Source organism: Anoplolepis gracilipes, chromosome 17, assembly GCF_047496725.1.
Source record: "Anoplolepis gracilipes chromosome 17, ASM4749672v1, whole genome shotgun sequence".
Classification (NCBI taxonomy): domain Eukaryota; kingdom Metazoa; phylum Arthropoda; class Insecta; order Hymenoptera; family Formicidae; genus Anoplolepis; species Anoplolepis gracilipes.
The window spans coordinates 1,543,439-1,570,830 of record NC_132986.1 but is presented as its reverse complement, the minus strand read 5'-3'; the positions used below and the strand labels follow the sequence as shown (position 1 = coordinate 1,570,830).

The 27,392-nt window shown below is 29.1% G+C and overlaps 5 protein-coding genes across 8 annotated transcripts; 3 read left to right on the top strand and 2 right to left on the bottom strand.

Annotated features, from left to right (window-relative positions):
- The first annotated feature begins 189 nt into the window (after positions 1-189).
- On the top strand, positions 190-6,200 carry Mts (protein phosphatase 2 catalytic subunit mts). Its single transcript, XM_072908964.1, has 6 exons — positions 190-516; positions 1,996-2,205; positions 2,396-2,659; positions 2,742-2,914; positions 3,091-3,198; positions 3,524-6,200. The coding sequence occupies exons 1-6, from the start codon at positions 415-417 to the stop codon at positions 3,594-3,596; spliced, it is 930 nt and encodes a 309-aa protein (XP_072765065.1). The 5' UTR covers positions 190-414; the 3' UTR covers positions 3,597-6,200.
- On the bottom strand, positions 6,130-11,304 carry LOC140674992 (solute carrier family 25 member 16). Of its 2 annotated transcripts, none has more exons than XM_072908959.1 (8): positions 10,859-11,302; positions 10,656-10,730; positions 9,986-10,078; positions 9,732-9,865; positions 8,758-8,943; positions 8,280-8,433; positions 7,524-7,665; positions 6,130-7,350 (listed from the first exon to the last, which is right to left on the bottom strand). In XM_072908959.1, exons 1-8 carry the CDS (start codon positions 10,878-10,880, stop codon positions 7,176-7,178), a joined length of 981 nt encoding a protein of 326 aa, XP_072765060.1. In that variant the 5' UTR covers positions 10,881-11,302; the 3' UTR covers positions 6,130-7,175. The 2 variants fall into 2 exon arrangements, with proteins under 2 accessions (XP_072765060.1, XP_072765061.1); XM_072908960.1 differs by having other exon boundaries at positions 7,281-7,421; positions 10,859-11,304.
- Positions 11,305-12,895: 1,591 nt separating this feature from the next.
- On the top strand, positions 12,896-18,731 carry Rpi135 (RNA polymerase I subunit Rpl135). Its single transcript, XM_072909118.1, has 16 exons — positions 12,896-13,075; positions 13,304-13,636; positions 14,047-14,286; positions 14,419-14,744; positions 14,832-15,091; positions 15,182-15,424; positions 15,649-15,926; positions 16,005-16,202; positions 16,285-16,392; positions 16,610-16,786; positions 16,870-17,084; positions 17,155-17,293; positions 17,367-17,523; positions 17,713-17,966; positions 18,149-18,313; positions 18,446-18,731. Exons 1-16 carry the CDS (start codon positions 12,992-12,994, stop codon positions 18,647-18,649), a joined length of 3,381 nt encoding a protein of 1,126 aa, XP_072765219.1. The 5' UTR covers positions 12,896-12,991; the 3' UTR covers positions 18,650-18,731.
- Vhasfd (V-type proton ATPase subunit VhaSFD) lies at positions 18,697-23,297 on the bottom strand. Of its 3 annotated transcripts, none has more exons than XM_072909120.1 (10): positions 23,130-23,297; positions 22,847-22,928; positions 22,523-22,712; positions 22,193-22,411; positions 21,053-21,157; positions 20,264-20,469; positions 20,054-20,138; positions 19,563-19,969; positions 19,334-19,447; positions 18,697-19,217 (listed from the first exon to the last, which is right to left on the bottom strand). In XM_072909120.1, exons 1-10 carry the CDS (start codon positions 23,185-23,187, stop codon positions 19,124-19,126), a joined length of 1,560 nt encoding a protein of 519 aa, XP_072765221.1. In that variant the 5' UTR covers positions 23,188-23,297; the 3' UTR covers positions 18,697-19,123. The 3 variants fall into 3 exon arrangements, with proteins under 3 accessions (XP_072765221.1, XP_072765222.1, XP_072765223.1); XM_072909121.1 differs by having other exon boundaries at positions 21,053-21,142; XM_072909122.1 differs by lacking the exon at positions 21,053-21,157 and having other exon boundaries at positions 23,130-23,296.
- Positions 23,298-23,654: 357 nt separating this feature from the next.
- Positions 23,655-27,375, top strand: LOC140675145 (pre-mRNA-processing factor 17). Its single transcript, XM_072909264.1, has 8 exons — positions 23,655-23,979; positions 24,143-24,359; positions 24,792-25,118; positions 25,373-25,587; positions 25,705-25,968; positions 26,179-26,312; positions 26,388-26,609; positions 27,070-27,375. Exons 1-8 carry the CDS (start codon positions 23,833-23,835, stop codon positions 27,245-27,247), a joined length of 1,704 nt encoding a protein of 567 aa, XP_072765365.1. The 5' UTR covers positions 23,655-23,832; the 3' UTR covers positions 27,248-27,375.
- The last annotated feature ends 17 nt before the right edge of the window (positions 27,376-27,392 follow it).

Here is a 27,392-nt window from a genome sequence, read left to right as displayed (position 1 = left end):
TAAATGGAAAGCAGCCAATGTAGCTCACCGTGTCCGCCCAATCGCGCGGCCATGGCCCGATGATTGTCGTCAATCGCCATTGGCCACGCGAGCCTCGAGCCGCGATGCCGATTGGTGGACATCGGTTTGGCCGGCGGGGGTGCAGGGTGCACCACTCACCACGCATGAGTACGACCTGACGTCACCGCGCCAGCGCTCGGCGTTCAGCCATTTTGTGTGAATGAGCGCTGCTCTCCGCTTATACGGGATATTTGTGTTGCGGGACTCGTTCTCGGACCAGTGGCTGGGAAAAAAGACCGAATGATTTAGTTTTGCGTCAAGGGGGCTCGCTCGGCGACGGATTACATGCGATAGTAAGGGTGTGCTGGATTTATACCGTGCGTTAATTTCCGTGCAGACCCGGGAACAGGTACGATGGAGGAGAAGGCGTCGCTCAAGGAACTCGACCAGTGGATAGAACAATTAAACGATTGCAAACAACTGACAGAGAGCCAAGTGAAAACCCTCTGCGATAAGGTACTCGATCCGCTTCGCGGAATTGATCGATTCCGCATGATTCGGTCCGCGTTTCGCGTCCGTATGATTAAATGATTCCAGTTCGATTGCATCGCGTGCTTGTTCGAATAGGAACACTGTGCTACAGTACCGACCTCAGCCTAGCGCGTGCACCGACGTCAAACATGGCTCGCTGAAATGTCACGCGTATTTCATTAGAGCATTCGCATTTCGCAAGAAGTGTCGATCAGTTTTCCTCGATACTTGGCATTTCCCATCGTCTTCGATTTTTTTATTCTCGACGATAGCAGTCACATTAATATTGATATTGAAATCTAAAAATTCTTGGACCAGCAAAGAAATTTACGATTCTTAATCGATTTGACTTTATTTTGTACATATAATATTACTTATATATCGTTTCAGATCTGTTAATGTAATTCTGCAACAAGTGTATATTCACTGTAGTTACAATTAACTCAGCTTTTCTTAAGGTGTATGCCATTTAACAATTTCTGCAACAGATGATTAGTGTTATCAATTTTGTAGATTACAGTAATATATATTACAATATCAGAGTAGCATCTGTCATTCTTATCTATTGGTATACGTGGGCAGTTGAGTCATCATATATTTGTTTGCTATGAATCAATCTCTTATGGTTTGAGATATTTTTCCATTATATTTAACATATGAAGATGTAATAGTTGTCTGCAATTAAATTGGATATTAATCAAGATTTTCTAGTATTCAAGCTAACTATGAAAATCTTGATATATTTGATTCAAATTTTAAATAATAGTATAATACAAATAATTTCATATGTGAAGAATTATTTGGAATAATCTATCGATATGATTATTATGAGACTAATTTCTCAGTTTCTAAATATTAATGGTAAATACTAAGATAATGAAACAAGAATTTTTGAATGAATTATATTTAGGTCTTGAAGAGATGATATTATAGTCGCAATAATACATTATTGCAGTGCATTTATATATTGTGCCAATTGGCCAAAGCAATCTAATTTTCTAAATGTGTGCCAGTAATTGTATCTGTAACTGACAACTGAAATCCATTTGTAGAAAAAAATGGATCTGGGCATTAGAAAGTATTTCTTTGAATGTAATAGAGTCTAGTTTAATCTAAATTTTTTAATTCATCTAGTATTTTTTATTGATTACTCGATTTTAAATGTTTACATATTATTTTATGTCACAGAACTTTATCTCACAATCAGAAAACATCAAAAAAACAAAAAAGTATTATTTAATATATATATTATAAATATATTACATATTTATCTTATACTTGTAAATTAATCTTCTTTCTTTCTTTCTTTTTTTTAATTTTAATGCACATTATCATTTTTTTTTCCTTTGAACTGTTGCAGTAACTCTCTTTCTTTCTTTTTCTTTTTTCTCTTCTCTTCCTCTTTTTATCTCGCTAAAGAGAATGAGAAATAATATTTTATTTTATAATATTTAAAACTTTCAGGCAAAAGAAATTTTAGCTAAGGAATCAAATGTACAAGAAGTAAAATGTCCTGTAACAGTATGCGGAGATGTACACGGGCAGTTCCACGATTTAATGGAATTGTTCAGAATAGGTGGCAAATCACCTGATACAAATTATCTCTTCATGGGTGACTATGTTGATCGTGGCTATTATTCAGTCGAAACTGTCACTCTACTTGTAGCTCTTAAGGTATGGTATAATATATAAATGATTTATATGTGTTATAATTTATAATCATAATTTGAAATATATTTATATCTGTTAATTAGTACATTTAGATGTTATTCTCTATAGTATGTGTTATATTATACATTTTTTTAGATTAATAAATATATCAAATTTATTACATATTTTTCCTCTTTTTGTGTTATACTTAAAGGTGCGATATCGAGAAAGAATAACCATTTTGCGAGGCAACCACGAATCGAGGCAAATCACACAAGTGTATGGATTTTATGACGAATGCTTACGTAAATACGGAAATGCCAATGTGTGGAAGTTCTTTACAGATTTATTCGATTATTTACCGCTAACAGCATTGGTCGATGGCCAAATATTTTGTTTACATGGTGGTTTATCGCCGTCGATCGATACTTTAGATCACATACGTGCTCTAGATCGTCTTCAAGAAGTGCCACACGAAGTTCGTATCCGTTCTTGCAAATCAGTAAATTCTATTATACGTAACAAGGAAATTTATTTTATTATAAATCGTTATTTAATAGGGTCCAATGTGCGATCTGTTATGGTCGGATCCAGATGATAGAGGAGGATGGGGTATATCACCGCGTGGGGCAGGATACACTTTTGGTCAAGATATTTCTGAAACATTCAACCACTCCAATGGATTAACACTCGTGTCACGAGCTCATCAGTTGGTCATGGAGGGTTACAATTGGTACATACAAACATTTATATTATTTACATAGTCTTAAAATATTTAAAATATTTCTTTTTCTGCCATATATATATGTATTAATACAGAATATTAGATTACAGAATAAACGAATTACAATATAACATTTTTTAAAATAAGTATTACAATGTAATATTTATGACATATTCTTGTTTCAGGTGTCATGACCGTAATGTTGTGACTATATTCTCTGCACCTAATTACTGTTATCGTTGCGGAAATCAAGCTGCAATCATGGAATTGGATGATGCTTTAAAATATTCATTGTAAGTATGATTTCAATACATTTATATATTCAAATTGTGCATATTTATTTGTACATATTGAATCATTAAGATATATTACATATATATTGAGTGTGTATATATATATATAAAATCATATATACAAATTTCTCTTTTGAATAACTTTCTACAGATTAAATGTATAATTTTGAAATTTGTATGATAATCTTAAACATGTTATATTGCATTATTGCAAAAAAAATTTATTACATGTCAAGATATTTTCAAATTACAAAAGTATAATAAGTATAATAAAAGTATAATAAATATAATAAATAATAAGTAATTTTATTAATTTTTATTACAGCCTACAGTTTGACCCAGCACCAAGACGTGGAGAACCACATGTTACCAGGCGAACGCCAGACTACTTCCTCTAAGAGGTTAGGCTTCAGGGCTAAGTGTCAAGGTAGGGGAATGGAAATGCGCGATCCTGACTTTATAGTGACGCCAGATAACATAACTTATAATAGAACATCGCTAAATGAGTGTGAGGCTCAAACAAGTTCTCATATACCACATATAGCTCCAAGTATTATATCATGGCTCACTTTGTGGTGTCTCATTGAGAGATAGAATAGATTACACGCACGTTTTGTGCGTGCCTTACACAATACATGTAGACACAACATTACTTGTACACTAAAGAAGAAAAATGAATACAATAATGTACACATGTATCGATTAAATTCACTTGTAGCATTGAGTTTTACAACTTTTATTATATCCGCTTGTATTTTTATTATAAAGAAACTGAATATAATAATATGCAGCACACACATTTGCGCGTAACAGGTAGAACAAAAAATACTGATAAAATGGTATTATTTTGTAATCTTGAATGAGAATATTGAAACTTTTGTCAAAAATAACTTGTAAACAAAACATCATATATTCTAAACCAAGTTATTTGTCATGCAAGATTCCAAAAAAATATACCAAGATGATCATAATTTATATTTAAGAGAGTGTCACATTTATTATCGGTGTGAATGAAGCATGAAATGTTCCACTTGAAAAAAAAAGATAAATTGATGCAACAGTAAATTAATATGCTTATAAATTGTGCTCCATAGGAATTTAATAAATATAATTTCCAAGTAGAGATTATTTATACTTATTAAAGAATTTTTAATTATAAAAATTAATATTATATATTAATGTGAATTCACATAATAATTTTGTTAGAATTAGAGTCACGTATTAATTTTATGTAATATATATTATTGTTAAGTACAAAAAATAATTATTTTTATCTAAATGATATAAAAATCTTCAAATTGTGCGAATGTAAATCTTGTTCTCATTAAAATCGCTTTTTATTAATCTATAGCATTATTTTTGCGGAATAACACATTGTTGTACAATAAAAGAAAACCTAAATGAGAATTTTATATCTACATTCGTACTTGAAAAGTTTTTATTTCATTTCGGAAAAGTAATTATATCTAATAATATACAATAAAATTTAATTGGCCTCTGATTAATTTTTCTGTCAACTAATTTTTTTTTTATATCATGGAAACAATCATTTTATAACATAATTTTTAATTTATAAACTGCAATTACAAAGAGTTGAGTCATACATTATACTAGTTAATATATGACAAGAAACATAATGGAAAACTTTTGCATCAATTTTATCTGCCTCCTAAAGTGAAACATGTATTTTATACCGAGTGAATCTATGCATTCACATTGGTTAATTAAAAGAAAAAAAAATTGCTTGTAAACCGATGATCTTTTTATTAATTAATAGATATAAAATGATGCTTCTGGTAAATAAACATGTGTAATGCAAGCCAAAGCAATCCAATGTGTTGTGTCAAATTTCATACTCATTGAACGTGTGCAGGAGCATCGTGCATAATGAGCGACTAAAAAAAAAAAAAGATGAAAAACATACATACAGATGTATTTATAGGAGTAAGCATCGCAATTCGAAAATAATGCATAATGAAGCAATTACAATAGCGACTACAATGGATGGCGAGACAAACTTGAAATGTGTATGATGCACATTACATAGCAATTTATTAAGACTGTAAATTCATAGTACAGGACGCAACGCGGAGATAACTTCGCGATCTTTCTTCTGCACAATGCAGGCTGAGCATTTTTTTTCTTTTTTTTTCTTTTTTTACTATGCAATCATGCGTATATACATAATATATTTTCTCTCTGAACTCTACAATAATAAGAATAAATTTTCCCATAGAACAAAAATGCACTTGTAATTATAATGCGATGAAGTTTGATTAAAAGTACAGCAAAATAATAGGTATCAACAACCAGAATAATTAATTTTATATTTGCTCTATTTATTGCCTTTTTTGCATACCAACTTTCATGCAATGAACAAAATCAATATGGATTATTAAAAATATTTCGTTGGGACTATGCTTAGTATATTAATGTCTATCTATACGTGAATATTGTTGTTATTTGATTTTATAATGGTATGGGATATACTGAAAAGTTATACACTTATATAAAAACTCATTTACAATATAAAATATTTTTCATTGATATATATTTCGAGAGTATTCGTACTGTATAAAATATAATTCATTAATACATATATATGATAATATTAATCATTTGAGAACTTAAAGTTTTATTTTAGATTTAACTCTGTAGAAAATGATATCCTTAATTCGAATATTACAGTACATGGAGCAAATTTTGTATATCTCAAATTAAAAATTTTTTTGATAACTTTTATAATTTTTTAACTTATCTGAAATAATACTTATACATATATAAATCAATTGTATATGAAATATACAATTGGCATAGAATTAAGCCTGCAATATTCTTTTACTTGACTGAACTTTATTTGAATACTTTAACATAGTTTGCAAAGATCTGGTGTCGGATAAGTCCAGATTTGTGAAAAGAAACAAAAATGCCATGAACATATAATTATATAATGTCATCTTATTATAAGGAATTACAGAAATAAAACAATATTATCACATTTAGACAGAGTTTTGTTTGTGCTCTACAGACATTCACAATATTTTAGAGAAAAATGCATGTTTCTTGTAAAATTCATTCTTCATGCATGTTTTTAATTTTTTAAAGTGCTAATCTCTATAAATCACATACACGTACACAGAGACATGTATAAACATTTTTTTTATTAGTTTATCTAATCTTGCATCTGTTAGTAATAAAAAAAGTAAGTATTTTGTATTAAAATAAAATATTTCTGTTATATGTACAAATACATTTGAAATAATACGTACAAAAATGTATCATATTTTTATTTCTCACAAGTTTATAATTTTCAATTTGTAACAATAATTACATATTAAAGTAAGTTCCTTTGTTATTAATTTTTATTATAAATTTTTATGTACTTAAATATCATTCTATAAACTTTATTTATTATATTGTAAATATGAACAAGTTGTTCAACTGTAGATATATGTAAAATGTGTATCAATTAAAAACTAAAATACTTAAAGTAAAATACTTGCTTAAATTACTTACATTATAATATTTACAATCTAACTTTTTATGACAGATTGAACATTTCCATAAAAATATTTTAATATCATTAAATCTTTTTTTTTTTAATTTGTATGAATATAAATATACATATACATGTTAGTTTATTTGTTTATCATTATGTTCTTTATGATTAACCAATTGATTAGTTAAATTGTATGTTATTTTTGTCATATTTTTTCATGAGAATACATAAATATATACAGTCAGATCTCTTATCCTACGACCCTCTTATGCTACGAAACCTCTTATCCTACGACAAAAATTCCTCTCATGCTACGATCGCGAAAGGGGAATTATACCCCCACTCTCAAATTTTTGTCGTAGGATCAGAGGTTTAAGGTGAAGATTCCGGACTGAAAATGTCGTAGGATAAGAGGTTCGACTATATGTATGTATAAAAACTAGTCATCTATTTTATGTTATTAATATAATGTATTTAATTATAATCGTACTCCTGTGTCTAAATTGAGCATCTGCTTTGTCACCTCATACATTGCAAAACCAACTGCCATAAAAGGAATTGCTCTTAAAAAGTTGATGCTCATTCCACGATATAAGCCTTTTACAATGCCGTTTTCAATATATATTATTTTAATAGTAGATAACATTCCAGACCTGAGAGTATTAATTTTATTTAAGTAAATACATTTATTAATTTACTTAATTTACTAAATTTCTGCATTAATCTGGTATAAAAAATTATTGTAAGGTTAAACACAAGAGAATCGTTTCAATTTCTGTTGCAGAATTAAACTTCTTGTAGACTATTGTTGTATCATATTACTTACGCATATTTATGTGTAGTTGGATTCATCATTGCCAATTGCATACGTCTCTTTGTAACATCCAATGGATAAGAAAAAGTATGTGCTACAGCACCAGCAGCGCCTCCACATAAAAGTTTTGCTGGTATATTTAATATAAGATTACCTACAACAATGATTTATTATTATTACTTTTATTATTTATCGTTAATACGTTAATACGTATTATTGCCAATTTCTTTTTTTTTTTTTATCTTAATGCGTTAATTCTTTACATGTGTGACTGACAAATTCTTTGAAAAGAAAGTTTAGCTTTAAGTTTAACAGATCTAATAAAAAAACAAGAATAAAAAAAGAAAATTTCTTTCTTTCTTTCCTGCAATAAAAGAAGTTTAGTTTAGAAAGTTATTGCGACTTAATTATACAATGATTATTCGACTGAATAGGAGGAAATTGAGAAATATATGTTCTTAAATAGAAGAATTTTGTAATTGTAACGTCCTATCATTATATTCTTGTTAGATTCAGGAAATTATGTATATGTGCATAGAAAACATATAGACCACTAAATGAATCAAATATAGCAACGCAATAAAAAAAGAGCACGCATCTAACGATATTTTTCTCTAGAAATTTAGAGTTTCTGCATTAGAAGAGAAAGAAGCTCTGTTAAATATTTTTATCTTTTTTATTCAAGCGAATACTTTTTTATTTACAGTGTAATTAGATTAGGAACAGTCTACATTTTCTATATCTTAAGAATTGGGCAATTTAACTCACCAGTTGTTTTATGTTCAGAACAAAGATAATGTGGCCCGTATTTCAAACATAGGTATTTCAATTTTTCAAATGTATAAAAGGAAAATCCTGCATAAGGTATCATACCCAACATATTTGGCCAAAATCCTCTATATAATGCTCGTAGGCCACCTTCCTGAAATATTCTCTTTCTATTAACTCCATTAACTTATTCTGATACGAGAAAAATTCAAATTGTGAAAAGTTAGAAAATTGTTCATGTAAAATATTTAGAAGATTGTATCTCTTTGTATTATCATTATATATATGATTTATCTGTATTTTTAATGGAGCTTTAAAATCTTATTCTCGTATTCGAAATTTATTATAACAGTTATTTTAATTTATAACATGAACTATATAATTAAGCCAATTCTATTATTGTGATACAAAGGCACAAATAAAGTTTTCATAGGCTTAAATACACCTTTTGAAGATAGAAATAAATTGCATTGTTTACCTCTTTAAACATTCTAACAGCAGCATGTTTAATTCCAGAATAAAGTGTATTGCTGGCAACTTGAAAGGCTAATCTCGCTCTGATGGTGTCAAGCGGATATGTAATTGCAGCTGCTGTGACACCTCCGGCAGCTCCGGCTAAGAATCCATCTATATGTGAATTTTGTTCGAATAATTTTCCTAAATGCTGACAAAAATTATGCAAACATTATATCAGATATTTTTTCACATTTACAGCCTGGTGAGAACAAATAGGGATCAACTGTATGTGTACAATAGTACAGAATAAATTAATAAGACTTTCAATTATAACAGATAATCGACCGAATATTAATATATGCATTTAAAATGTGTCAAGGACATTTTAAACCTCATATCTACATATTTGATGAAAGATAAAATTTGATGAAAGATAAAATTTGATGAAAGATAAAATTTGATGATCTTATCTATTTGCTTTACATATATATAATTTTTACTTTTCTTGAAATTTTCTCCAAAGTTGATTAAAAATGAACGTTTATTTTAATAATTTTATCAAATATTATTAGTATATCAGGGAAATTTGACATGTTTTATTACAAGTACAATAATTAAATTAATCATATTTAAAGCGACATGATAAGAAGTTTTAATTAAAAAGCAGAGAAGAATTGAATCCAAGCAAGTGTTATTGCAGTGATTTCAAATATTGTATAAAGTTATAATATATAGCTAATTATTATTGTAGTTGAAAGTATTATATATTTACTCTGCGATTTGTAACATTGTTTATTGTTCTATAAATAATAAACTTTATCGTTAATTCTCATAGGGAATTTGATTAATTTTAATTATTGATGTTCTACATCTCTAGCAAATATCTTTATGAAAATTGTTCATTATGTTTTTAGGATTTAGTCACAAATATTATTGTTTAAATATTATTTAATACATTGAATTTGAGTAATATGTAATATCAAATCTCTTTATTACCTTTTTATATTGTTCATAAGCTGTAAATTGTATTGCTGCATAAGGTACAGCCCTAATCATTTGAACGAGATTGCCTTTATATAAAGCAAAGAAATTTTCACGTTGGACAACTTCCTTTAATCCTGAGAAGACACCTGTAAAATATGTGTATACATATGTATATTTACATGCATGTATTATAAATTCAATATTATAAATTTCACATTGTTAGGCTTCACATATTAGCAAGAGCTTTTTGGGAAAGATATTTTTACCTAAATGTTTGTAATATTCATGCTGTGCTTGCAATAAAATTTTTATTCTGTCTAAAGGTGCTACAGTTGTTTTTGAGCACATACCAGCTACACCTATAACATATGTCAAGATTTATAATATAAAATTTTATAATTTATATATATTTTTATATAAAGGATTATATATATTTTTATACAAGGTGTCCCAAGTTTTCTTTCAAACATTAAATAAATCCTTAAAAACCTTTTAGAATATGAAGAAATATATATATAAAAAGACATTCTTATATATATATAAACCTATGCTTTATAAAATAATTACTAAATATATAATAAAAAACAAAAACCATTACAAAGGATTTTTTCTTTGTATCAACTATAAAGATTATGAACAATTTTGTTTTTTAAAGATCAAGATTACTTTCTAAATAAATTATTACATTTTTATTCTTTTCACTTATAAAATGAAAAAAAAATAAAAAGGGAAATCTGAATTGCAATCCTTAAAATACAATCCAAGATTACAAAACTTGATAACTTTTCCCTCTTATATAACTTTTTATTCAATATATAAAAACTTAGCTTTCTCTTTCCTTCTCCTGTCTCATTTTACGAAACATAAATATTCCCGAAATCCTTGTTAAAAAATTATAAAGTAAAATTTTTGAAAAATTTCTTTTAAGTTACTTACCGCCGGCTATGAAATTTTTCACGATGACTTCAAAATTTTTGGCTTTTTTTTCAGATTGTTCCATAATGGATGATGCTATAAAAATCAGCTTGCGAACATAAATCGCAGGATCATGTGAGTCATGTGAGAAAAAAAATATGAGACATTGCAATAAGACAACCCGTTCACTCAACCGATGATGAGAATAGGAAATGGTCACTGACCTTGAATTGTAGTCCCATTCATTTGAAAAAAATGTTGAATTTCTAAACTATGTCATAGAAGGGAAGGGAGCACCGACTAAACATTTTATAATATTTTCTTTGTTAAATTGCTGTCCTCCATTGCAGCGGTTGTAGTATCACAGTTTTAATTTTGTTTATTTAATTTAAAATTTCAATTTTTTGGTGTATATATGATAAATCTTTAGATATACAGAGAGAGAACATTATACTACGTAATTTTAATTCACAACAGTGAAATAAACGTTTTCTTGCAAAAAATAAAGAATGACTGTACAAAGAGTTTTTCATTAGAAATATATGAAACTTTCAATTATCGGGTAATTATTTCTAATTAAGATCACCACATTCCAAACTACACATAAGTACACACATACTGAACCTCGGCAGGTGTATGCTTGTCAGTTATATTGTAGCTCCCCTCTCTCACTCTACAGGTGGTTTGTCATGAGCATAGATATAATAACAATAGAACTGCTTCCTTTTTCTCTTTACCATTCACAATAATATTCTGGTGGCGAAAAATAAAGGATAAGTGATAAAAGAGAGAGAATACATATTACCTTCTTCATACATATAACACAATGATTGGCTATCAACTAGAAAAATTTTTGGGACAAAAAAAATTCTCTATTAGATAGTCAATTACATGACATTTGTGTCTACCTGTGTTTCCTTACTGGAAAGTTCCTATATCTATAAAGGTGAATCAACAAATAGAAGTATTATATGGAAACTTCCCATAAGATATCTAGATATAGAATGTTATTAATTAGCCTTTAATATCACTTGATTTAGGCCAATTCTCCATATTGAAATACCATTTCACTGAAGCTAGACATCTTGCAGCTGCTGATTATGTGAAGAGATTTTATAAGGATCAATTGATAATAATGGATAAAACAACTTTTTAGAATCTCTATATGCTTCAATGTTTGATAAATATTAATATGCTTATGACAATATTGCTAGATATATTGCTATAAAGTTCCTATGGAGTTGCACTTTTTTACGTTTATCAAAAGAAAAATTGTGTCAAGAAAATGACAAATCTTGCGAAACAGATAATTCAACATCAGATTGTTATGAATTTTTTTATTATTTACTGACTTGGAAAAAGATCTAGAAAGTGTTATTAGTCAGATCATATATATATATATATATATATATATGGAAGGATAATAATAGAAATTTCCAAAGCTTACAAGTATTTTATATGTTATAAACAATTCAAAATCAAACAGATAAAAATATATAAACTGCAAATAGAAATTTTGGAGAATGCCATTAAGGAATTATATATTCAATAAAAGCTAATAATAAAAAATAATAAAAAAAGAACTAAATTTGCAAATTATTAATTCACTTAAATTAGGAATTGCTTATTCTACTTTCTTATGGTCAGATATGAGGAGTGATAAATTATATGAAGAAATTATAAAATGTAATATTGTATATACAGAAATGCAGCAATCAGTGAAAAATATCTCATAAAACATTTTAGATATTTAAATATACTTTAGATCTTTGAACGTAAATATTTATTAGACTTATTTGAATTAATTTTTTTTTTATTTTTATATATATGTGCTTTTCCTATTTGTACATATTGTAAATATTTTTGTACTTTTTTTTTGTCATGTAAATTGTAGTGAGTTGATTGTTCATCATTTATATATATGATGTACACATGCGTGTATAAAAAAAGCCATCTATAAGTTATATAATTAGATTTACAAAATTTATATAATAAATGACTTTTGATTTTAAAGTACAATATTATAATACATATAAATATAGATCGGTATTCATAGTCCGAGCCTATATTTAAGATCTCCTTAAAATCAATCCGTTCAACCAATGAAGTGGCCGCATAGCATCATTTTATTGGTTGAACGAGATCTTAAGACGACGTTAAATATGATTGGCTGCAGGATAAAAAGTTCCTAAAGACCTGAGAACCTTTCTATCCTACAGCCAATCGACATGCTCGAAAAATTTGTCGACAAATGTAATATATATCGGCCTTAAGGTTGACAAGGTTTGTTTTGGAGGCTAGCATTTGTATAACGAAACTTTTTAAAAAGAAGTAACAATAAAAAATTATATTCTACAATGGATATGTCAGATATCTTGCTGGAGCCCAAATTAACGAATACGTCGCCGGATTTTGGTAAACCACCTGAAAAACAGAACAAGGTAAATATGTATTTTTTATAAAAAGAAATAAAACCGCATGTATACCCACGTGTACACACTCGTGTATACATCGTTGATATAATTGAAATTATTTTCTTATAAATCACAATTATATTAAATATATTGTTTTTTCAAAGCAAGATTATATAAATATTACAGATATATTATAGATATAAATTATTTTAAAAGATTTACAATATAAACAATTATGTTTCCTATTTCTTTTAGCTGTTGCAATCTCTAGGTGCACCCCACATTGAATCCTTTAATTATATGCTGGAAGATGGCCTTTTTCAAGGTATAAAAAACAGTACACCAGTATATTTAACTCTTCCTAATGATGACAAAGTAGTCCTCTGGCTAGATGATATACAAATTTTTAAGCCTACTGTACCTTCTGGTACAATTGGTGTAAAGAATTATAAAATATATCCGACAGAATGTCGGCAAAGAGGTGCTACTTACAGAGGTAAAATAACAGTAAGACTTGGATGGTCTATAAATGGTAAAGAGCAAGAAACTCTTGAAAAAGATTTAGGAGATGTTCCAATTATGCTCAAGGTAAAATATAAACATTATGAAATTTATTACTGTTCAATAATTATTATTAATAAGTAAGTTTCTCACACATATTATTTATACATTAAAAAAAAATGAAATTAGTATCCACAGTAACTTTAGCAAAAGATTAAGATTTAGCTTTAAAAAAATATTTTTTTTTGTCTTGATATTTTTAGATTTCTTAAAGAAAATGAGCCAAAATTTACTTTTTCTTATATAATCTTTAAAAAAAAATGAACAGTGTTGATATATGGTCAAAGTGAATAAGGAATAACAAAAAACAAATTAACTTTTCAATTTTTATTTTCTAATTATTAAATAAATCTTATTTATTTTTTATATAATAGTTTGTGTTGTAACATATTATATATTTTTATGCTGAATTATAATTTGTGAAAATATATTTATAGTCTAATCGATGTCACCTAAATAAAATGAGTCCAAAGGAATTAGTTGATCATGGTGAACTTGAACAAGAATGGGGTGGATACTTTATAATCAGAGGAATAGAACGACTCATACGCATGTTAATAATGACGAGACGAAACTATCCCGTTGCTGTAAAGAGATCAGGCTGGAAAACTCGTGGTGAACAATTTAGCGATCTAGGTATTTTATTGAGAAGTGTTCAAGACGATAACACTGCCACTGTATGTATATTTGAGCAAAAGTTTTTTTTATAGATTCTTGCCATATGTTTAATATAGATACATATGAGATAATGTGTGCATAAATATGTAAATTTAAATATAAATATATATAATATGCATTTTTTTTTACAGAACAATACACTGCATTATGTCAATGATGGTTCTGCAAAATTTGCTTTTACTCACAGAAAAAATACTTACTATGTACCATTAATATTGATGATAAAATGTTTGATAGATGTGACTGATGTATATATTTATAAAACATTAATTGCCGGATGTGAAGATGATCTTTATTATAGTAATAGTATTATGAATATGTTACGTGCTTTGCATGAGGAAGGTTTACATTGGCATGAACAATGTAAAGCATATGTAGGAAAAATATTTAAAGTAAAATTCTCTACAGAATTGCCTACAGATGCAAGTGACATAGACGTCTGTAATTACATTCTTAAGTGAGTTTGCATTTCATTAAATTATTTGTTTCTCATATATAATTCAGTACAAAGTCTTAATTTTATTGTATACTCATTTTTATATAGGTATTGTGTTGCCATTCATCTTGACGAACCAATCGATAAGTTTCATTTACTTGTATTCATGACGAAAAAACTGTTTGCTCTTGCTGGTAACAAATGTGCTGTCGAAGGTGTGGATTCTGTAATGATGCAAGAATGTTTGCTAGGCGGGCACTTGTATCTGCAAGTTCTTAAAGAGAAATTGTCATCATGGCTGACAAATCTTAAAATTCATATTCTCAAACGTGCCAAAAGTGCTGGTAATCGATATATCTTAACTGTGCGTAAGTATTTTACCTTTGATCAATTTTATGTTTGATCTCTTGTCAAAATAAAGCCAAGTATATACACGTGATTGGTCTCTACCTCTTTAGAAGAAATGTTGAACGTCACCAAAATTCGAAGCAACATTGACGTACAAATGGAGTATTTCTTGTCCACTGGAAACATAAGGTCGTCCAGCGGTCTAGGTCTCATGCAAAGCTCTGGTCTCACAATTGTTGTGGAAAATATTAACAGGATGCGCTATATGAGTCATTTTCGTGCGATACATAGAGGCGCATTTTTCCAAGGAATGAGAACTACTGAATGTAGACGATTGTTGCCTGATGCATGGGGTAATTAACAATCCCACTGTAATTTTTCTATATATATAGTAATATATAATAATAGAGAATATTAGAGATGTTGAGAAATGAGCGTAATTAGAAATCAAAATACAAGCAGTAATTCATAATTTTTTTTTCGACGATTATATATCATATAATCACAATCATAATCACGATGATTTGATTAATAAAGTCAAGACAAATAAATCAATTATAATATTATTTGTTTGCAGGATTTATTTGTCCAATACATACGCCGGATGGTGCTCCATGTGGATTGTTGAACCATTTGACCATGAATTGTATCATCACAAAACATCCAGATCCAAAATTGAAAGCTGCAATACCTACAGTATTGGTAGATCTTGGAATGATTCCGTTGTCTATTGCAGATAACTGGAAAAATTCATATACTGTCATGTTAGATGGAAAACTGATTGGTTTGATTGATAACAAAATTATTAATAAAGTAATTCATAGACTGAGATTGCTCAAGATAAAGGGCCAAGAAGTAAGTTAAGAGTGTAATGTCTTTTGATTCATTACATATATAAATTACATGTACATCAATGAAACATTTTGTCCTCAGATACCATCAACATTGGAAATTGCACTTGTACCAAAAAAGAAAGTTCCAGGTCAGTATCCAGGATTATTCTTATTTACTAATGCAGCTAGAATGATGAGACCAGTGATAAATCTAGCTGCGCAAAAAATTGAATTTCTTGGAACATTTGAGCAAGTTTATATGGATGTCTGTGTGATTCCTGAAGAAGCCTACGAAGGAGTAAATATGCATTATATTTATTGGATTTTATTTTTCAAGTTTTTATATCTAATAATAATAAAAAAATTTTTGTTCTTGCTAGTTAACAACTCATCAAGAAGTAAGTCAGACAACCATCTTTAGCAATTTAGCTAAACTTATCCCACTGCCAGATTGTAATCAGAGTCCAAGAAATATGTATCAATGTCAGGTAAATCTTTTTATGCTCAATGAGATGATCAATGTGCTCGCATTTGTATATACGGATATTAGTTCACTAAAACTAATAATTTATTATTAACAATGATACAATAGTAATTCAGAGATGATGTGATTTAAAACCTGTTTTAAATTACATCTGTAGGCGTAATCACGAACACGTTAATAACGTAACTGAAATATTTATCAATATTTTCTTCATCTCGTAGATGGGAAAACAAACAATGGGAACACCATGTTACAATTGGCAACAGCAGTCGCAAACAAAAATGTACAGGTTGCAAACGCCTGCTGCTCCTCTCTTTAGGCCAGTACATTATGATAATATTAACATGGACGATTTTGCGATGGGTACCAATGCAATAATTGCTGTTATTTCATATACGGTAAGTGTTATTTTGTTTTTAGTATCAAAAGTTCAGTTCAAGGATCATTCAGAGTTCTATATCGTTGATAATTGAATATGTAGGGGTATGATATGGAAGACGCAATGGTCATTAACAAGGCGTCCTATGAACGCGGTTTCGGACACGGAACGATCTACAAGTCTGAATTTGTTGATTTGAACGATAAGAAGAGTTATTTCGCCCGCAATCCGGATAAACCCGAGCTCGAGAAAACGTTAGATGTTGATGGTTTACCTATTACAGGCGCTTCTATCAAAGAGGGTGACCCGTACTATTGGTAAGTAGTCTTAACTTTGATATATCACTTTTTTTATTTCAAAAACTCATCGAATCTGTTCATTTAACAGTTATTATGATGCTGATAGTAATAACTACGTCACTGGAAAATATAAAGGCACAGAAAACACTTATATCGAGAGTGTCAAGTTATGTGGAACATTTAATAATCAAGATCCTCGAAGAGCATGCATTACATTCCGTATTCCTGTAATTAGTATTAATTTTGTACATACATTTATATGTAAATAATACGCGGTTTTTAAATATATTAAATTTTCAGAGAAATCCTATTGTTGGAGATAAATTTGCGTCAAGGGCAGGACAAAAAGGAATCCTTTCGCGGCTGTATCCTGCCGAGGATTTACCATTCACAGAAACCGGGATGGTTCCTGACATTATATTCAATCCGCATGGATTTCCAAGCCGTATGACAATAGGTGAACTAAATAATAAATTGTACTTTATGTGCTGTCTAAATTATCTCTACTATAATAATAGAAATTCTGATAAATTTTCAGTTCGGATTTTTTTTTAGCGTAAATACATTTGTAATATTAAAATCTATTTTTTTAAAGATAAGTTATCAAAAAAATACGAATATAAGCTTTTATTGTTTTCCATCACAGCTATGATGATCGAAGTGATGGCTGGTAAGTCAGCAGCTGTGCACGGACTAGTTCATGATGCTACACCCTTCAGATTCGATGAGGACAATACAGCCATAAACTACTTCGGAAAATTGTTGGAACTTGGTGGTTATAATTATTACGGAACTGAAAGAATGTATTCAGGCATTTATGGATGCGAAATGGAAGCCAGCATCTTTTTTGGTATAGTACATTATCAAAGATTGCGACACATGGTCTCCGATAAGTGGCAGGTAATCAATCTATGTAAATTTTTGTATTAGTATCTAAAAAAAATTATTTTTTTAAGTTATTATTTAAATATCAAATTTTTATTCATCTCCTTTTTCCTACAATTTGATATTCCATACACTATTCTCCATTCTCTAAATTATAACGAGAATGCAAAATATGTATGCAAATCTCTTGTTTTCAGGTAAGAAGTACCGGACCAATGGATCAATTAACGAGGCAACCCATTAAAGGTCGTCGACGAGGCGGTGGTGTTCGATTCGGAGAGATGGAACGAGACGCTCTGATCTCTCATGGTTGCTCGTACCTTCTTCAAGACCGCCTCTTTCATTGTTCCGATAAAATGACGGTAAGCAATAAGAGATCTCCTTTTATATTTTAATATATGCAAATAGTACTGATTAAGTATTCCTTATTTACAAATTTTACAAAGTGTGAATTTAAGAAATTTCTTGATCATAATAAATATTTACTTATATAGACTTTAGCGTGCCAAAAATGTGGTTCACTACTTGGACCAGAATTAATTATGAACAGTAGACATGATGAGGATGATAAAAAATGCCGTCTGTGTGGTGAAGAAGATAATGTACACGAGGTCGAAATACCATATATCTTTAGATTTCTTTTAATACAATTAGCGTCCTGTAATATTAATATTAAACTGAAATTTAGAAAAGTTTAAGCAATCGCAAAAATATGTATGTGTTTTTATATATATCATATGTACAGTTTTTCAACAGAATAAAATTTTATTTTGTTACTAACATTCCAGAGAACAAATACTATATATAAGGCTAAAATATCTTACACGTGACGGGATTCATTACATCAACGTTTATATACCTTATTCACGATGTAAAACGTGCATATGTATAAGTTTGTATATATACATGAGTAGATATATATATATATATATATATATATATAACCAAGAATTATTTTACAAAATTGGATTGCACGAAAGAAAAATGGGGATTCAATATTTCCTCTTTTTTTTTTTCTTTTTACAATAATATAGAATGGAAGGGAATGTAAATATCTCAAATTATACAAGCGCTTTATATAAGCGGATATAAATTATGTCACGCGCGCGAATTTTCTATAATACTCTCGCATTGTTTTTTCAAATCGTGACTTGTACAAGTTGTACGAATATTCAGGCTTTTGCTGGCACTTGTGCTCCAGATTTGTTAGCAGGCGCTCCAGATGTACCTGTTTGTTCTTTCTCTAATTGCTTTCCAAGATACTCCCTAAAAAGTAAGAAATTTATCAAATATGAAATTTTTACACATAGATATAAAATAATAAAATTAAAGTCAAATAATAAGAAATATATATAAAAAATTTTTAACATTCCATAACTTACCAATTATGTACCATAAGTTTTTGTACTGCAAGAAGAGCCTCGTATCTAACATTAGGATCCTCGTGTCCGAGAAGTTGCATTACACGTTGTTTTCCGCCAAGTTGTTCAATTATGCTGAAGTACACGAGATATTATTTCAATAAAAAATTACACATTTTTAAACATTTTCAAATAATCAATATGTATGAAATATGAGCTTGCTTCTCTATAAACATGTAAATTAACGTACTGTTTGCCACGTGGATAATGGCGTACGTATTCGCCGATGTCGAAACTAGCCACACTGAGGACGAGAGGATCTTTGCTGGTTTCTAATAAATGAACGAGAATCCGCAAGAGCTCGTAATTCTTCTCATTGAGACGACTGGCATTCTCGCGCCAAAATTTGCCCGATTTGTGAACAGGAGACCATTCAAGACGACCAGACTTCACTTCCGTTGAATATTCATCGAACGAACTTAAATCCTGCACGGACGCTTGCAATTTATCGTTGAGAAACTCAATATCATCAGTAATATCTTCGTCGTCGAATTTTCGTTGACACAGTATCGAAAGCTGCTTCAATACTTTACACTGCACCATAGCAATGCAGTGTTCCTTGGCAACTTGCCCGTCTTCTACTTTCTCGATTAAATTCTGCAATAATATTAAAAAGTAATAGTAGTATAATTCTATATTACATTCTACGATTTCCTCTTATTCCCTGACAGTCTGACTTACCCTGAATACTGCAAGTATAATACGTGTTACTTTTTCTTTGACCGAGTCGCTAAGTATATCGGCAAGAATAGGTATGACATTGAATCTGCAATATAAGACATCATTTTAAACATTGTTAGTTATATCGAATATTATGCGCATTTTTTATTTATATTCGACATTTAATAAAATGTATATCAAATAAGGGAAAGAGAAAGGAGGATTACTTACTTATTCATCTTTTCTGCCAGGAGAGGGTTGAAAGTAAGTACCCATAAACAAAAAATAAGCTGATATTGCACTTGGAAGTTTACCCTTCCAGAGAGAACACTGAGAAGAGTTGAAATTCCATCAACAGATACGAACGCAAAGCGATATTCGTCTATACGAAGCATCATTTGTAGACACCGCGCCACTGATTGGATATACTCGTTATTCTAAGAGGAAGAAATATAATGTGTATATCCTCTATATTCTTCGGATAAAAAAGATAAAATAAGATAAGAAAATAAATTTCTTTCTAATTAACAAAATAATATTTAATCAATATGTTGCTACATGCAAAAATATGATAGTAATTTGACATGACATCTTATATATATATATATATATATTTTTTTTTTTTATTTTTACATTTATCTTTATATTTATATTTATATAAAAGATATATAAATAAATTTTATAAAAAGATTTAGCGTCTATTAGTAGCATTTAGATAAGATATAGCATCTAAGATGTTTAAGAAATTTGCACTTGCAAATATGACATCCACAAAATAGGCTCTTTTAAAGCATAACTCATGCGTATTTGTGTTTAAATTGTGTTTTATTAATTTTGTTTTAAATTTGAGAGATTTATGTTACTTTTGCATATGACTAAATGTCCACATAAGAAATTAGTGGTTTGTTGGTATTTATAGTAGTTGTTGGTAGTATATGATTTAAGAACGTATTAGAATTTTATAATTTATTTAGAATAATAACTAATATTACTATGTGATTAAGACGTTACAAAACCAACCGGGTTGAGTAATTCGTGCAGCTCATGGGCCTCCTTGGCCTGTTCCACAGTAATGTCTTGTTCTAGTCCCGCATGCAAGCCTTTGTGATCCTGAAGGGCATCAAACTAAAACCCCATCTCATTTTTTTTATCTACATAAATTCTACTATAATTTTCGAAGGAATTTCTCCTGTTTTAAACTTAATTGCACAAAGCAATAAATCTATACAATAATCAGTCACAGATTGGTTTATTATTTTATTTAATTAGTTATGTCTTTTGTTAGTTTATGACTTTTGTAAAATTTTTCTCATAGACTTATCATATAAACTCTATTTGCAAGTTATTATAATTATTTTATATTTATTGGATTATTATATTATATAAGTGTTATTTATAAATCAATAACATATTATATATATGTACATATACATGTATATATATATATATATATATATATATATATATATATATATATATATGTAAATATATTAAATAAATTATTTATGAAACAGTATTATATTAATGTTAGTCTATGGTAAATAAAGCAGTAAAATTTTTAACAAGAATGTCTTATTCTTTTTGAATATTAGATGCATGATTACTCTTGTAGAAACCATCAAGTGTGATAAATTAGACAGATTACTAAACATAGATTGCATGCAGCACACACATTAAAACAAATTATTATATCATCTAAAAGATAAAGCAATAGTAAAATAACAGTATAAACCAATATTAAAATAACAATGTAAAAATAACCATGTAGATAAACACAACTAACATTGCAGTAGCTTTCAAGCACAGAACACTTATTAAACAAGCATATTTTTTTAAATATTTCAATAAAAATTAAATTATTCACCAAGTAATTATATCAAACTCATGCACATGCTTACATAAAAAGAAAAAAAATCTCAGCAGTTGTGCAATTCAAATGGTCAAGATTAATGTAACTTTAAATAACTTTTTAAAATTTTTTTTGAGAATTAACATTATATATTGCAATATAAATATAATTGACAAATTAAATTTGTAATTATAATTACTGTAGCACTGAAACAAAAACAAAGAAGTAACATCATTGCTGTTTGAATCTTATTAGATTGGCCTTCTGATTTGCGCAACATGTGATATATTGATCTGTCAAAGTAAGCTTACGCTAAGTTTTAGTTGATCCTTGAGCCATGTCAAATAAAACTGAAGATCAGTTTTTTCCATTAGATCATGACTCCAGCAAGCTAACTTGGCTATAATGCGTGACGTCATATTCATTATAAAGCCATCTTGTCTATTCAACAGATTGAGGAATGGCCCCCAAACGGATTCTCGTTTTCGTGTAGAATGCTCACGAAAGATTTCAACACGACTGCGATCCTCCTATATAATATTAAAATCTCAATTAACAAGGATAGAACCTTAACTAAAGATATTAATAAAAAGAATTTAATTTACTTCTCATCAAGAAAAAGAAAAGATTTATAATTATACCTGTAGCATGTCATCAATCATAGTAAGAATATACTGAATTGTTTGATCTTTCGAAACATGACCAAGCAAATTAAGAAATGTTTTAGCTGCCTGATGCGGATTCTCCTTCAGCTTATTTTCTCTTGCCTTAGCATCACTTGTGTCAAAGGCTGCTATAAAATCATAATCTTCTTTTGATATCATTTGTGATCTGAAAACATTAAATGTTTTTAAAATATTTCTTATACAAATACTTCCATACGTTTGTACACCATCAAATTTATGTTATTAATTAGCATATTTTTAAGTTTTTCGATTTTTCAAGAATAATTTACAAATACTTACTGGAAATATGACTGCCAATTAATTCGTTGATTCCTAATATCAGCAGCTTGTTGCTGGAGCACACTTGTAGCTGCCAGCATATCTGCAAAATTATAATAAATCAATATTATAAAAAAAAAAAAATGACAGAATATCAACATTTTTTAATATACCTTAACACACATTTTTCTACTTTAATGACAATATTATTATTAAACAATAAAAATAGAAATATTGTTGGGAGTGGCACACTGTCAAATATATGAATCTTTTCTATTATATTATATAGACGAAATATAATTACCAATTTTTTCATCCGGCAATGCCGGTATTATCTGTTTGATATTTGCTCGGTCCACCATGATTGTTGTCGAGATTTTGTGTTAATTTACACCAAATTTATCTCGTTCGGAGTGTCAGACTCCCAATTTTTCCTGTTCTTCGTCTTTTTCAGCTGTTCGATCACAAGACCAGATGCAGATACCAACTTAATTTCACAAAGTCGAAATTATCGTGATGTTCCTAGATGTCCCGAGATTTTTATGATGTCACCAGAGAGAAACCCATGGTTGAATGGATAACTGATCATGTGATCAAGCCTTTCCATGATTGGCTGGTCGAATATCAATTTTGGCGGACGGGGTTCGATAACGCGCGATGCTAATTGGCCAGTGAACATTAGGACCTTCTGATTGGCTAACCGCTGGTTATCCTAGGCATCAATCGATATGAGTGGTTGTATTTGAATCATAGAGTTTGAACTCTATAATGTCATATATAGTTTTAGGTCGTTTATAAAATGGATGTACTCTTTCTTCCTAGTTACTAGTTGTTCATTGCTTTTCTTCAAAGGATGTTCAAAGGTTTTAAAGTGCTCCAGTGTATTGCAATATAAACAAAAATATAATTTAGAAATATAGAAACGAGAAGGAAAAAACAGAGTGTGCATATATCAATACAAATAGTATGATATAGTATATAGTGTTATATATGTAATAAAGGCTATCATGGCTCTCAGCCTTCTCCGTAATTACAACAGCAGCGATGAGGATAGCGAAAACGAAAATGAATCGTTAAATGAAACGTTCGCTGTTGATAAATTAACTACACCTATTAATTTAAATATCTGTTCCGCTCCAGATGTTGTACCTACGGTAAATATTCATTTTATTATATATCTGTGATTTTTATTTTTGAGGTTATAAATGTGTGATAACATGTGATTATATTGTCAGTTTCCAACTATCTTATTTTTTTAGTAAAAAATAAAAACAAAATTTACCTATTTAAGTATTGGTCATTTTGTTTTTTTTTTAGGGAACAGAATTATGTATAAAGCATGTAGATCCCACTGCTACGGAGATAGTATCTAATTTGAAGTATGAGGAACTTTTTGGACCAGAGGTTGGACCAGAAAATCCATTTAAAACGCAACAACAGCGTGCTGCAAAAAATATGCTCTCTGGATATGTAGAGCATGCACATATTAGTCCTTTTCAGTTTGAAAATCAAAGAAGAACATTTGCTAGCTATGGTAATGTAAACATTACATCTTATATGTAACCATCTCTTTTATCGATTTTTTCTAACTGATATAAGTTTTATCAATTCCCTCTAACTGATATAAGTTTTATAATATAAATTGCATAAAATATAAGTGAGAATATTTCAGGAAATTTTATATTTCCTATAAATATAAATAAATTATAACAAAGTTATATATAGCAAAAAAAAAACTTTATCAGATTTTTTTTGAAATTTTTTGTAAGATATTATATAAAAAGAAGAGTTATATATACAAGTGATATAATTAACTCAGAAGATGTATGTATAGATAAAAGTAATACACAAAAATATTCAAGATAATTTTATTATTGTATCTGAATATCTAATACTTAAATTTAAATAAAAAATATATTTATTAAATTGCATCAATATCTAAATTTTTGTCTTTTTTTTTTTTTAGGATATGCATTAGATCCAACTGTAGATGGTAGTGCAGATGAAGGTAGAGTGATAATTGGTTCAAAAGAAGCTGCTGAAGAATCAGGTGGTAAAACTGTTTTTGAAAGTACTATTCTAAGACCATCAGACAAGCGAAAAAGGCACAGAAATAGCGATCCATCGGATATAGAAGGTTTTCTTGGACCATGGGGTGGATATGTGGATGAAAAACGAGTCATAAAGCCGAGTGAAGAGGAAGCTGCTGAGTTGGAAGAAATACTAGCTAAACGAAATAAACGAGGAAAACAAACAGAGGAGAAACCACTTGAAGAGAAGACAGTATTGCACAGTAATATCTTTGTACATATTCTTAGAAAAAAACAAAATTGTTACTTTTTTCTCTCATATAGATATTTATAACTTATTCAATCATTACTAAACAATTTAGCTAAAATATTATATTAGCGAAGGATAAAAATCTTAATCCATCATGAATAATGATTTGATTGATAAAAGATTTAGCTTAAATTTATATTAATAATAGTTTTTGTCGGTTTTGGAATTTATTTACAATACTTAATAATTTGTTTATTGTTATTGCAGTCAAAGACAGTGTGGATTACCAAGGACGCTCGTTCTTACATGCACCTCAGGATGTAGGCGTAAATTTGAGATCGGAATCGCCACCCGATCGTTGTTTCTTACCGAAAGCGCAAATTCACACCTGGGAAGGCCATACAAAAGGCATCTCGCAAATTCGATGGTTCCCTCGTACAGCACATTTGTTACTATCTTGTAGCATGGATTGTCGAGTAAAGGTATTCATTTCGTTAAATAGTATAACAATTATATTATTACTTTGATCTGTTAATATATTACTTAATATATTACTTGCAAATAATGTATTATATATACACATCTCTTATTATACATAGTTGTGGGAAGTGTACAAGGATAGGAGATGCGTCCGTACATATTACGGACATCGTCAAGCGGTGCGGGATATAAGTTTTGACAACGACGGCAAACGATTTTTATCAGCGGCTTATGATCGGTATGTGAAACTATGGGACACGGAAACAGGAACTTGTATCAGTCGTTTTACAAGTAGAAAAATTCCATACTGTGCCAAGTTCAATCCCGATCCGGATAAGCAACATCTTTTCGTGGCTGGTACTAGCGATAAAAAAATTATTTGCGTAAGTACATTATATATTATAAAGAATATATTGTGAAATTCATCAAAAGTTATATTTCGATAAGAATTCATGTTAATATGATATACATATGTACGGTATATGTGTGACAATGTTTATTCTTGATTAAAAATATAAAAATACAATTAACATAAGAGAGTAATTTAATAATAATCTGGAATTGAATAATTAATAAATTAATTTTTGTTGTAGTGGGATATACGTTCTGGTGAAATAACTCAAGAATATGACAGACATTTAGGTGCAGTAAATACTATTACGTTTGTCGATGAAAACAGAAGATTTGTTACAACTAGTGACGACAAAAGTTTGCGAGTTTGGGAATGGTATTGTTTTATCGTCCGTTAAAAGATTATTTCCGAAAAATAAGATTAATTAATAAATTCTTTTCTTTTATACAGGGATATTCCAGTGGACATGAAATATATAGCCGACCCATCGATGCATTCCATGCCAGCCGTAACACCGTCACGAAACCAAAAATGGCTTGCCTGTCAAAGTATGGACAATAAGATTGTCATATTCTCGGCGCTAAATAGATTCAAAATGAATCGAAAGAAGACCTTCACAGGACACATGGTCGCTGGATATGCATGCGGTTTAGATTTCTCTCCAGATATGAGGTATTTATATTAAAAAATTATATTAAAAAAAGAGATTATCTTTTTATATATTCTCATGAAATGTCTTCTTTTTTGTAAAGAATATCATTTTATGCAAGTTTTAACATAAATTAGTAAGAATATATACATATACAGAATTAGTAGTACATATACAGCACATATACGTAGAAAATATATAGTGTTTTTTTTTCTTTTTTTGTAAAAAATATCAAATGTTATTTTTCATAGTGCTCCAAATTTTAATATTTATTATTAATTCTCGAATTGAATAAATATAATAAAATAATGAAATACTAATACAATGAAAATGTTGCCAATTTTGTGACATCTTGCGAATATATATATATATATTTTTGCACTTTGCATTATTACATATATAATATGCATTTATTTTATTTATATAAAAACATTTCTAGTAAAATATGTTTTATTAAAATATTTATGCTTTTTTTTAAAACAGCTATTTAGTATCGGGTGATGCAGATGGAAGATGCTATATATGGGACTGGAAAACAACAAAATTGTACAAAAAATGGAAAGCACATGATGGAGTGTGCATTGATGTACTGTGGCATCCACATGAGCCTTCTAAACTGGTTACAGCTGGTTGGGACGGAAAGATCAAATATTGGGATTAATGAATCAATATTTGGTTCTTCAATTTTTAGAACTGTATTTTATATAAGTGTTTTTTTTATATTCTAACTCAAAATGTACATAATAAGTCATTTATTTTAAACGTAGGAAATCTGCTTTTATTTCTCAATCATGTCGTCCCATTCG